Consider the following 12740-nt stretch of genomic DNA (forward strand, 5'->3'; position numbering starts at 1 on the left):
TGCAATAAAGTGTAGGTCATATAAAGCAATACGAATAATGATAATGTTACAAATACGAACATTATTCAAATTTGGAAACAAATAATGTTGATTAAATTCTAATCTCACAGAGTTAAAAGAAAAGAAAAAGAATAATCTGAGAAATGCAATGTAGTAACTTGTGGTCCTTGCGGCTCTGCTTTTGTATTTTCTATTAATTTTTTTATTTTTATTTTTTGTTAATTACTCACACACTCTCATAGGTGCTTCCTACCTATGACTTCTCTTTCGTTGTTGATTGCGATTGAAGGATCATCAAATGCCATGTTGGCAAAAAAGCACAATGCAAAAAGAAAATGTAGCTGGAAAACTAAATACAATGGAAAGGTAGAGTCCATCAAGTATAAAGTCCAACAAAGAGCAAGATTATGAGTAAATCTGGTCAACTATGGTGAGAGGAAGAATCAAAGGAGGGTGCAGCAAAAGTATTGATCCAACTAGGATGTATAGGTAGAGAAAATAATATCAGAAAAGAATAAATAAAATGACCTTACCTTGCCTTACCTAAAAATATTTAATGAAATAACTAAGCTGAATTTCATAAGAAGTGAATTTAGTTTCATTTCTTCTTTTACTGATTAAAATTTTTCACTTCATAATCTAAATTTGAGATTTCGTTTTATTTTTATTTTATAGCTATAACAATTCAAATAAACAAAGATTATGGCCAATATTAAAATGAACAGAAACCCAATACAATATATACATAAAAAGATAATTACAGCAATCCTAATAAATTCAACTTAAAATAAACAAAAAGTAATAAAACCCAAAAAACATCTGAACCACTAGTTAGACAAAAGAGTCATGCATGATAGAATATTAATTAGGCAATGATCTTTTTTTTTCTAAGTACATGTGGATGATAACAATATATTAAATTGAAGAGGATAAAGACAGAAGTAAATATTCTTTAGAGAAACTGGACCGGTCCACGATTCCATCCTTTGACTTCTTCATGGTTTCATGATGCGAACTTTCAGGGAAAATTGTGACAAACCGTGTACTTTGAAGAACTGAAAAAACAAATCACATTTTAAACTTCTGAAAGTCATTGAAATTCATGCTGAATGATAATTAAACCGAGAAAGATGTAAACTTCAACATAGGCTGGTCTCACCTCCACTAAAACATCTTCCATCTCTGAATCTGATAGTTGCGTCTGAGAATTTAATTGCAGTTTCATTCTAATAACATAGCCTGTCGACACAAAAAGACATAATTCAATTATTATGTTAAAGTTTAACAATTTGTTTGGTAATCTGGAGCATTTTCAATGGTTTAATTATATGGTAAACTCTATAACAGAGCTATTAGCATCTAGTTTTCAGTAAGAGAGAGGAAATTGAGCTAACTTGAAGCTTTACTTTCAGGGATCTCATTGACTGCTGGCATTGACAGTTGATTATAAATCTTAAAAACTTAAATCAAACTTGGTGAGTATGCCAGTTTATTAAAGGGAAAAATAACAAAGCAACTTACAGATGGATTTACTTACTTGGTTCTTTAGTTGAAGGTCATGCAGATTCCAGCACAATGATGGTGGTCAACATAAAAATAAGAATATATTGGATTAATGAACATCAACCAATTCTGGGCCAAGAAGATTTTAACTAATATGTTCAGTGAAATATTAATGTAATCACTATATTCAATTTGTGGCAGTTACTTCTTTAAATATGAAATAAAATCATTTGGAGCAAAACCTACTTCTTTAAGTTAAACAAAATTAAAAAGTTTTGATTATGTATATTTTTGTCAGTCAAGTTAATATGAGGCAGTTTTTAAGTGCAAAGCACTTCCTGTGAAAGTCCACCTTTCCTGCTGCAGGTGAATTGTAAAAGTGTGGTTGCCGATGCTCAATTTCTAACCATTTATATGTTATAAAGATGGAAATTATCTCACCAAGGAATGCGACAAGTTGTACTCCACTGCTTCTGACGTTCTCAAACACGGAGAAGAGAGTGAAAGTGTATATGGTTCTAGCAGTCAGAGATGAAACTGTGTGAGTCACTGGTCCATCTCCATCTGATGCATTGATGTTTGTCTCTGTCCCATCACACTGGAGGACAAAGCTGGTGTTGTTGTTGATTTTATTCCACTGCAGAGTGATGCTGCTTTTATATTGTCCTGATTTTTTAAATCCTTCTGCATTTTGAGGAGCTGATATAGAAAAGTGAGATGTTCAGAGATGTTCATCCAAGTGATTCACACTAACTGCTGACTGCTTTCGATGCAGAGAAGCAACGACTCTCCAGTTTCTGAAATATCTTACCAGTGACAGCAGTAAGTTGTATTCCACTGCTTCTGACGTTCTCAAACACAGAGAAGAGAGTGAATGTGTATCTGGTTCCAGCAGTGAGAAAAGAGACTGTGTGGATCACTGGTCCATCTGCATCTGGTGCTCTGATGTTTGTCTCTATGCCATCATACTGAAGAACAAAGCTGACATTGTTGTTGATTTTATTCCACTGCAGAGTGATGCTGCTCTCATTTTGTCCTGACTTTGTAAATCCTCCTGCTTTCTGAGGAGCTGATATAGAAAGAGGAGATGTTCAGAAATGGTACAGTTTATATTTTTGCAATTGGATTTTCTCGTATATCGATAAGGTTTCAGTATCTTAATTGTAGCTCAGACATAAAACATGTCCAGGTCAATCAAACAATTATGTAGAGCAGAGCGAATATGCGATAGCTTTTTGTCGTGTATGTTGTACATATTATTGATCTTTTCATCGTATCTTTTCACGTTACAAAACTGTAACAGGCTGTTTTATGTTTGCAGCCATCTATATAATCCTTTTACTGTAAATTCCAGACTATAAGCTGCTATTTTTTTACCCTCATTCTTTTCCCTTTTGCGGCCTACACTAAGATGCTGCTGATGCATGCTTTTTTTTTCATCCTGCCAAAAACATCTTTCAGGAACAGTAGACCAATCAAATCGATGATTAGCTCACAGAGGTTCAATGAGGTGCAATAACTAAAAAGCACATTCCCTCAAACAAAGATAGCGGAAACTTCCATCGGGCTCGTGATATCATAAATATGGATGAAGTACCGCTGACCTTTGACCTGTCTGTCACGCAGGCTGTTAATAACAACAAGGTTGTTATTAAGTGAGTGACAAGATCCCACAAGAGGATATATTAGAATGTTTTTTGTGCACTGTTTAGTAAAAAGGCATAAGCACCGTAATTTGTGTTACTGATCCTTACATATATTTAAAGGTAGCTGTGTCACAGGGAGTGTTCAAAAAACAGCATTTAGGTACGTTTTTGTTTATGTTGCCATATGGATCAAATTAAAAGTTTAAAAAAATTCTCATAATGTGTTTATGTGTAAATATCTGATATTAAAATGTACAAGCACAGCATTTATTTTCTTTCTAAAATTGCTACAGAGCGCAGCTTTGGTATGGAATTTGCATCTAGATATCTATAAGTCTTTTCCAGGGTTTTCTCCCATTTGTACCTCATCCAAATGATCCAAACACAGTGATCCATGCTACCAAAGCTGACTGCTCTTGATGCAGAGAAGCAGCAACTTTCTGGTGTCTGAAATATCTTACTTGTGACAGCTATCAGTTGCTGTCCACTGCTTCTGACGTTCTCAAACACAGAGAAGAGGGTGAATGTGTATCTGGTCCCAGCAGTCAGAGATGAGACTGTATGGTTCACTGGTCCATCTCCATCTGGTGCATTGATGTTTGTCTCTGTGCCATCACACTGGAGAACAAAGCTGGTGTTGTTGTTGATTTTATTCCACTGCAGGGTGATGCTGGTCTCATCTTGTCCTGACTTCGTAAATCCTTCTGCAGTTTGAGGAGCTGATGCAGATAAATGAAATGTTCAGAAATGGCACGTTTAGATTTTTGCAGTTGGGTTTTCTTTTAGTATCTTGTAGCTCAGACAAAAAACAAACAAACAAACATGTCCTTATCACTCAAACAATTATATAGAGCGAAGGGAAGATATGTTTGGTTTTTGCCATATATGTTGTAAACACATTATTGATCTTTCCATTGGGTTTTTCACTTTACATGTTGTTTTATGTTTTCAGACATCTGTATAATTCTTTTAGACATCTTTGACTCATTTCCAGGTTTTTCTCCTAAGTGATCCAAACATAGTGGTTGAAGCCACCAAATCTAACTGTCATTAAAAGATCTTACCTGTGACAGCTGTCAGTTTCTCCCCACTATTTCTCACATTTCCAGTCACAGTGTAGAGGGTGAATGTGTATCTAGTTCCAGCAGTGAGAGATGAGACTGTGTGAGTCACTGCTGCAGCTCCATCTGCGGCATTGATGTTTGTCTCTTTGCCGTCATGCTGGAGAACAAAGCTGCTGGTGGTTGCTCCCCAGTATAGAGTGATGCTGGTCTCACTTTGTGTCAGTACCTTGAAAGGCACAATTTCTAACACAGATAATTACAATATGAATTACAATATAAATCATTATTTTGCTTTTACCAAACATAAAGATTTTTCTACACATTTGATTCAGTCAAGAAAACAACTGAAACTTCTGAAACTTTAACGATGCTTTGATTAGGGTTAGTGTGTATATGGACGTTTGTGTGTGTGGACATTGAAATAATAATCAAAAGAAAAACAGATAATTTTTTATTATTTGAAAATTATTAACATAAATATATTACCTGTACAATATGCCAGTGAACATGAAACTGGCAGTTGAACTTTGTAGACGTAGTATCCAGAACAAACTTTGACCTGAATGGTCATGGAGGCAAAAGCGAAGCAGGATCCCGACCAGGAACCAAACACATTGCGAGTTACAATTTCATTAATCTGGACTGGATGAGTCCCATTTATCCATAACGTAGCATGGGTCCCACATCTGTTTTCTGCTGTACATTTCTCTGGAATCTGAGCGCTGGTTTGCCCCAAATAAAAGCGATACCAACCACTCCAGACAATGTTTCGGTCACAGTATATGACTGTTCTGTCTGTATTCTCTGTTGAACGCCATGCATCTTTCACCACAGTGTAGGTGGCACAGGGGTCAAGACATTCAACGACTCCATTGGTGGTGATGCACTCTGTGCCCGAAGCACAACACTCACAGCCAGTACAAGAGGCTTGGTCATCATCAAGTACGACATATGGGAAAAAAAACATAAACATTATAAGTTTAAAGATACCAAATATCTTTGTTTTTGAATTATTTTATTTTGAGAGAATATGAGCGAAGGGGTTTTCCTGCAACCAAGAATAGATTAGTGGCTGAGTAAAATCATAATATCTTCCATAATTTCTTATCACTAAATGCAATTTCGCAGTCTGACAAGTACATGTTAAATCCAGTTGCAGACCATTTTTCTGCAGAGACTTGATAAGACTGATATTAAGATATGAAAGTTCTCACTATATTTCATTTTGAAACTGTTGCTCCTGTTAGGTTTAAGAAACCACAGTGCAAGTAAAACTCATTTTAAGAAATTTTATTACCAATTTCCCTTTGATGTCATTCAAAGGAGACTCATGTTTAATTGTTAAACAGCAGGTTTTAGAATAAGCTTAATGAGAAAATTATTCACCAAATTGTTTCTCAACCTTTGTTTACGAGCCTTTTAAATGTTTTTTAAGTTATTCTATAGCTGATAGGCCTTCTTCAATGAATAACCACAGATTGCAGATACAACTAACAGATTTTTGGTGTGAAAAACGTTTTTCTTTCTTAATAAACTGTAAAATCTTACCAGCAGCTACAGAGACCAATGAAGTTGTTTGGAGAAAAACTGCCATCAGAACAGAAGCAAAATATAAAAACAGCAGATCAATTCATCCGAAATTAGACATCTACATATAATATATTAAAAACAATTTGCTTAATGTACAAAAAATAGGAGAGAAAACATTTTTATGTAACTTTAAGTGAGTCAAATCTGTTAGAGAAACCTCAGTGGGACTTCACTGATTTGTTAGACAAGATCATAGTTAAATCCAGGCGAACCTGTATTGTAAACACACCGCTTAAATCATGTAAAAGTTTAAACAAATCAGTCAGGCTATCATAAACACTACAAACAAATCTGGTTTGACCTATGAACTTTGTAAAGATGCTGAAGTAGTCTCATTTTCCAATATTGGCTAAAAAAAAACATTTAGTGAGGAAGCTGACATAAAACAGCCAGACTATAGTTTGAAAATGAAATCAGAAACAAATAAAAAATTTAAAAATAAAATTTTTAGTGATAACTGAAGTGTTTTTTTTTGTTAATATATTGTTAAATTGGGAGAAAAAAGGTGAAATTGTATAAACATATTCCAGCATCAATTGAAGAAAGTTATAGCTCAAAAACAAACTGGTCTACTGAATGGAAAACGATAATAGTAATTTTTTTAGATGAACAATAAAGGACTGCAAAGTTAATGTTTTGGAATAGCCATCACAAAACCCTGCTGTAAGCCCAATAGAAATAATTTGTTCAAACTGTAAATATAAGTTACTCTATAAAAAATTATAAATAATATTTGTAATTCTAATGTTCCTAAAAGTTGAGAAAAGGTTTGGACCCACAGCTTCCTTGCATTGAGGTGAAAGTGCCAATCACACCTCAGGTGCATTTTCATGTGCGCTACAAAGATGCACATGTACATTTTCATAGTGTATATGTGCAGTATGAAAGTGTACATAGTGCACATGTACATTTTCAACACATTACTTTGATTTGAACTTTTTCCTTGTGTTGCAGCTCTTCCTCAGTTTCCCACTGTGGAAGAAACTCTAAAAGAAAAAAAAGACCTTAAGAAGTTAGAATAAGAAAAACAACAAACACAAACCTGAGAGCCCAAACAGGATGAGCCTGTAATCCATCAGTGAAAGCTTGAAATTAAATAAAATATCAAGACAATATGTTCTACATCCAAACACTAAAAATGTGTTTCACAACACAGACAAGCAGATGACGGCTTCAAGGCACACATAGACAAAGTCTTGAGATGCCCTGCATGTTTAAAGGTGCTACAGATGGGCGTGGCATTCATGGTAGAGATGCATCTCTTCCATGAAAGCCACATATGCATATACTTTCACATTCCAGGATGTGTGCCAGCAAAAGAATAATAAAGCAGATCAGTGTCATTTGAATTACTAGAGCTCAACATTTATAGAGTTCATTTGCATTATTCAGCGTATTTTATCACCAACATTGTGAGTCAGACACTAAAAGTTGGGTGTCTGACCAGGTGGTCAACAGTTTAGGAGACTGTACTCTGATCATGTCTTCTCACCCAAACATGTCAGATTTCAAGTAAAGACTGGAGGCATCACTGCTAAAACACAGTTCAATCAAATGATTGAATTATCTCTTCAGCATCCAACTAAGTTTATCAAAGGTCTGGTAATAAGAAATTAATTCATTTCAGGTGTACTTTAGCAAGGATGCATCTAAAACCAGGAGGACAGTAGCTCTTGAGAACTATGATGGAAGACCTGTTAGCATAAAGTTACCAGTTAAAGTTACTGTCAGGACTTTGTGCCATTGTAGGTTTATTTAGGGATTTAATGGGACAGATTTCTGCATTCACACAGCAGCTGAATGTGACCTAAATCCTACAGTGTTTGTCTGACCACATGTTCTCTCTAAAACTGGCAATTGCTGACTTTTTTGTATTGTCTTTGAAATTTCCACATATAGACCTAAAACTGGTGTGATGGCCACACCAAAAGGTATGTCTTCTTTGTTTATATTTTCATTAGTTTGACAAACTTTAAGAAAACATTAGTTCTAAGTCTAGTGCACACAATCAGTTAACGTCTGTATATTTAATTCTGTGAAGCATCTTTTTAATGTTGTTTTTTTCTGTTTTGGTAGAGCTACAGAGGAGTTCCTTCAGTTGGGCTGAGCTCATCACATCACATCGTATTACATCAGACTGGACCCAAATGTAATATATGCAAAGATGTACCTACTAGAATTTAGCATGGATGATTTTGGTATAAAATGGCACCAACTAAAGCATATGAAACATTATTATCAAACCGAAACATTTGAGTTTCGGTTGCAAGTCTCACTTTAAAAATTGGGGATACAATAAGAGAAGTTGATAATAGCACTAACATCCTGTGGGATTTCCAGATCAAGCTTTCTAAATAAAGAGAAAAGATGGGCAGCCAACTGGAAACTGTGGCAGCAGTGATTAATGTAGGAATCTGAAGCAACAGCAACATAAAAAAGACACAAGAAAATTTTAAAAATGCTTAGGGCTCAATGAGGAAACTGCAAAGTTTTGGAATGTCGAGGCTTTAGCCGTGCAGCTGAGACTGCCACCTCAAAACCAAAGAGAGAGACTTGATCAGGTTCCACCACCAACATCTGAGATCTCTTTAAGTACAGAACAGAACAACCATCTAGAACCATCAAGTTCTAGAGAACCTATAGAAACCAAGCTTTAAGTATGGAGTCTATTTGGTATCACAACTGTAACTGATGCTATAGATAACACTTTTCCTGAGAAATGGATCTGCCATAGATAACTTGGGAAAATGAAAGTAAAGAATCACCTTACACTGTGTAGATGGTATAAGAGCAAACAAGAATAATCCAGGGTGTGCGTAGTTCCATTTGCCTTTGTATATATAGCGTTGGACATTTACAAATTTCTGTGCAAAGAAGATAAAAATCTTTGCAATGCAAAGCAGAAAGTGTGAATGAAGCATCTTGTGAAAGAGCAAAAACAGTGCTGCAGTCTGGAACATAATATAGAAACAAGATGTTTCTGAGAATGTTTTTGTTTTTCACATGGAAAGTCGTTTCTGCCATGCAGGGGCGACGGCGGATCAGAGGATAGCAGTTTATGTATTTATCCTTTCTTTACTTGATCTTTAACCACTAGAGCAAAATATGAAATCTAGATCAAAACCTGCAACAACAGATGGATAAAATCCCTGATTTTTAAAACGCTACAGTTTTTGTCTTTGTCGCCCCCTGTTGGGCTTGTTGGTGACTGATTTGTGGTTGTTTCTCCTTTCTCTGGTTTTAACTGATAATTCTGAGTAATATAAGTTAACACAGAGGAATCAAGAATGTTTTTGAAGTGGATCCAGGAAATACTCCGAGTGGTTTGTCCTCCATTTGTGCAGGTTTGTGTCGTTAAAATTTTCGTTTGTGTAGCTTTAGTTTCTGAGATTTCAAAAATTATTTTTAGGTCATCCAGAGTTCACCATCCCTCCATTTTGCTCCAAAACAAACTAAAGAAGATTTTTTATCTTCAATAGCTTCAAAGTCAAAATACCAAAGATCAGGCACATCTATGGTGTGTATAATATTCCATATTACTACTTTTGTTCTTCGATAGCTTCCCCATTTTAGAATATTCTTTTTAATATTACAATTATTAAAAATATTGAGTAGGACTTAAAAATCACTAGAGAATGGTGCGTCTTGTGTATCAGCAGGAATTTTGTATCGGTCACAAGGCAAGACATCTAGTTACGTTCATTTCTCAGGAGTGTTTGGTTTGGAAATTTGTTGACAGTCCGTAAATGAACTCTGGAATACCTAAAAAATAAATAAATTAATATTTCATTAACCAAAGCTGCACAAACGACAATTTTAACGACACAAACGAATCTGAAACTGGTCGGATCGTATGACACCGGCCCTCTGGGGCCAATGAATGACCAGCATGTTTCATTTGTGTCTCTGTTATCTGATTCAAATGACTGCCTCCTCTGCATGCTATCGTGTTACAATAAGTGCATTTATTCAAGTCAGGTGTTTGGCAGAAGGGAAACACCTGAGGACCGGCTTTGAGAAACACTGGCTTAAGGTGAGTGATGGGTGGTAGTTGCACTCTTGAAGCAAAGTGCGCATATGGTTACCATTTCTACTTGTTATGGTGGTGAAGGTGTACTATATTTCAAATACATCAAAAGTAAACTGAAAACAAAAATGCAAAGAACGTGAGGTAAACACGTTCTTTGCAGTTTTGCAATGGAGTAACTTTTTACTTTTAGGGCTCTCATTTTGTATTTTCTGTGGAGTTCTTTTTTTTGTTGTTGTTGTCAATTATTCACAAACTGTCACCGGTACTTCCTTTATATTGTTGCTCCTCTCTCCTCACTTTTACTTGTGGTTAAAGAATCAGGAAATTAAATGTTGCCCCAAAAAAGAGGAAAAATGCCAACATAAAATATAAATGAAAAATAGAAAGGCAGAGCTATGAGGAATGAAGTCCAACAAAAGGCAAAATTTTCAGCAAGTTTGATGAACTACGGTGAGGGGAAGTAGCAACGTTGGGTTTAGCAGAATGTTCTAAAAAAGTACTGATGCAACCAGGAAGTATATGTTGGGAAAATAATAAGAGATTTAAGGGGGAGCAGCGATATGTGCATGAAGGCAGAAGATTGTTCTGTCTGAGCAGCCGAACGTCTGGGTGACCTAAACAAGATAGCAATTATTTGTTGTAATTGCAATGAGAAATTGACAAAAGTTGATTAAATAACTTAAGTTAATGCTTGTTTAAAAGTAAAGACACTTTTATTTCACTTCTTTTCATTATGATTACAATTTCCTGCTTTATGAACTACATGCTGTTTTCAGTTATGACATTGTCTTCAAAGACAAAAGATTACTACCACTATTAAGTTCAATAACAATCCAACACAATATATATAAGAACATCATTACAGCAATCCTGATAAATTGAACTGAATCTGGTAAACAAAAAGTCAGACACTTAAACCACTAGAGAGAAAAACAGATTCACGAATGATTTAAGATTATTTGGATAATTGCTTAGATAAAGTTGCTAAGTTAAATAAATGTTGCAGGAAACAATTTATACAATTTAAGAGAACAAACAGAAGTAAATATTTCTACATAGAAACTGGGCCGATCCAAGACGTCATCGTTGATTTTCTTCATCGCTTATGGTTTAACGACGCAGACTTTCATGGAAAACTGGGACAAACCCTGTGCTTTGAGGTACTGGAAAACAAAACAAACCATTTTACCACTAACTAATGTTAAGGCTATTTAAATTCATATTAAACAATAAGTAAAACCCACAAAAATATAAACTTTTTCAAAGATTAGCCTCACCTTTGCTATAATCTCTTCCATCTCTGATTCTGACAGTTTTTCTTGAGAAGTTAATTGTACTTTTATTCTAGAGACATAACCTGTTGGCCCAGAAACAAATGATAAAAAGGTTAGCATTAAATTATGTTAAGAAAAAGTAACCACGCCCCCAACTTCACTTTTGCACACACATATGAAAACAGCTGCAAACAGATTCTCAATTATACAACCGTACATCTTTGAAAAGCAAAAATACAACCTCCTGCACAACCGACAGGAACGCAGCAAATCTTTTCTTGTCTAAGGAAGTCGGATTATATTGATATTTGCTTGCTTTCATAATACAGGACTTTATCAAAATGCAACAAAAAGTAAAAACAGATTTCATAAATAGGGTTACTTATGAAAGGGGAAAAAATAAATACCAGGTATCTTACAAATGGATTTACTTACGTGATTCTTTAGTTGAAAGTTGAGCAGTTTCCAGCATGACAGTGGTTGGCAACATGAAAATGAAAATATATGTGGATGAATTAACATCAAGCATCCAATTATTTAAACTACACTGTAAAAACATTTCTGGGACCAAGAAGATTTTTACTATGTTACATAAAATATAATTAACCATTTAACTTGGTGGAAATTATTTATTTAAATCTGAAAAAAATTGTTTGGCGTGAAACATACTTATTTGAGTTAAATAAAACAAAATAAATTTGTTGATGTACATTTTATTAGAGAATTTAGTTATAATCAACAGTTTTTAAGTGAAAATCACTCCCTGTGAAAATCTGCCTTTTAGCAGCTGGAGAACATTTTTGTAAAGACGACTGATCCATTGACTATTGAGGAGAAAATAGAAATCCAACATACCATTTATAAATAACATCTAAATAGAAAAAAAACACATCTAAATTGTTTATTAAACAAAATTGATTAAACTTTTATATTATATTCAGTCAAAAAACAACATCTTGGTACAATAACAATCATTTGAAATCTAAACTTGCCAGGTGTGTCATAATAATTTTGGTTTATAGTTTTGATATCTGGTCTTTTGACTCTTGAATGTATGGTCATCAATACTCAATTTGTACCCTTTATACATTGTAAAGAAGTAAATTATCTCACCAAGGGAAGCTACGAGTTGTACTCCACTGCTTCTGACGTTCTCAAACACAGAGAACAGAGTGAATGTATATTTGGTTCCAGCAGTCAGAGATGAGACTGTATGGGTCACTGGTCCATTTCCATCTGGTGCTCTGATGTTTGTCTCGGTGCCGTTAAACTGGAGAACAAAGCTGGTGTTGTTGTTGATCTTATTCCACTGCAGGGTGATGCTGCTCTTATATTGTCCCGACTTTGTAAATCCTTCTGCATTTTGAGGAGCTGATAGAGAAAAATGAGACGTTCAGAAATGGCACAGCTTAGATCTTTGCATTTGGGTTTTCTTGCAATATCTTTGAGTTGCCAGTATCTTAATTGTTGCTTACAGAAAAAATGCCCAGTTCAATCAAACAGATCTATAGAGCAAAGGACATTTATTATGGTTTTCTTCTGAAGTTTTAAACAGATTATTAATCTTTTCACCTTACAAAATTGCATGAAGTTGCTTTATGTTTCCAACCATTTAAATAATCCTTGGGTTTTC

General features: G+C 34.8%; 1 protein-coding gene across 1 annotated transcript in view; it reads right to left on the reverse strand.

The window, feature by feature from the left end:
• Positions 1-2252: 2252 nt before the first annotated feature.
• The window catches only part of LOC129373194 (uncharacterized), a 33049-nt gene continuing 22561 nt past the window's right edge, over positions 2253-12740 (reverse strand). Inside the window, exons 15-21 of the mRNA XM_055050969.1 lie at positions 12221-12478; positions 6846-6935; positions 5762-5800; positions 4700-5140; positions 4214-4456; positions 3611-3868; positions 2253-2572 (exon numbers count right to left, since the gene is read on the reverse strand). Of these exons, the coding sequence (XP_054906944.1) occupies positions 2253-2572; positions 3611-3868; positions 4214-4456; positions 4700-5140; positions 5762-5800; positions 6846-6935; positions 12221-12478 (1649 nt within the window). The remainder of the gene's footprint in view (positions 2573-3610; positions 3869-4213; positions 4457-4699; positions 5141-5761; positions 5801-6845; positions 6936-12220; positions 12479-12740) is intronic.

This window comes from Poeciliopsis prolifica, unplaced genomic scaffold, assembly GCF_027474105.1.
Source record: "Poeciliopsis prolifica strain line A6 unplaced genomic scaffold, Auburn_PproV2 SCAFFOLD032, whole genome shotgun sequence".
NCBI classification, from domain to species: domain Eukaryota; kingdom Metazoa; phylum Chordata; class Actinopteri; order Cyprinodontiformes; family Poeciliidae; genus Poeciliopsis; species Poeciliopsis prolifica.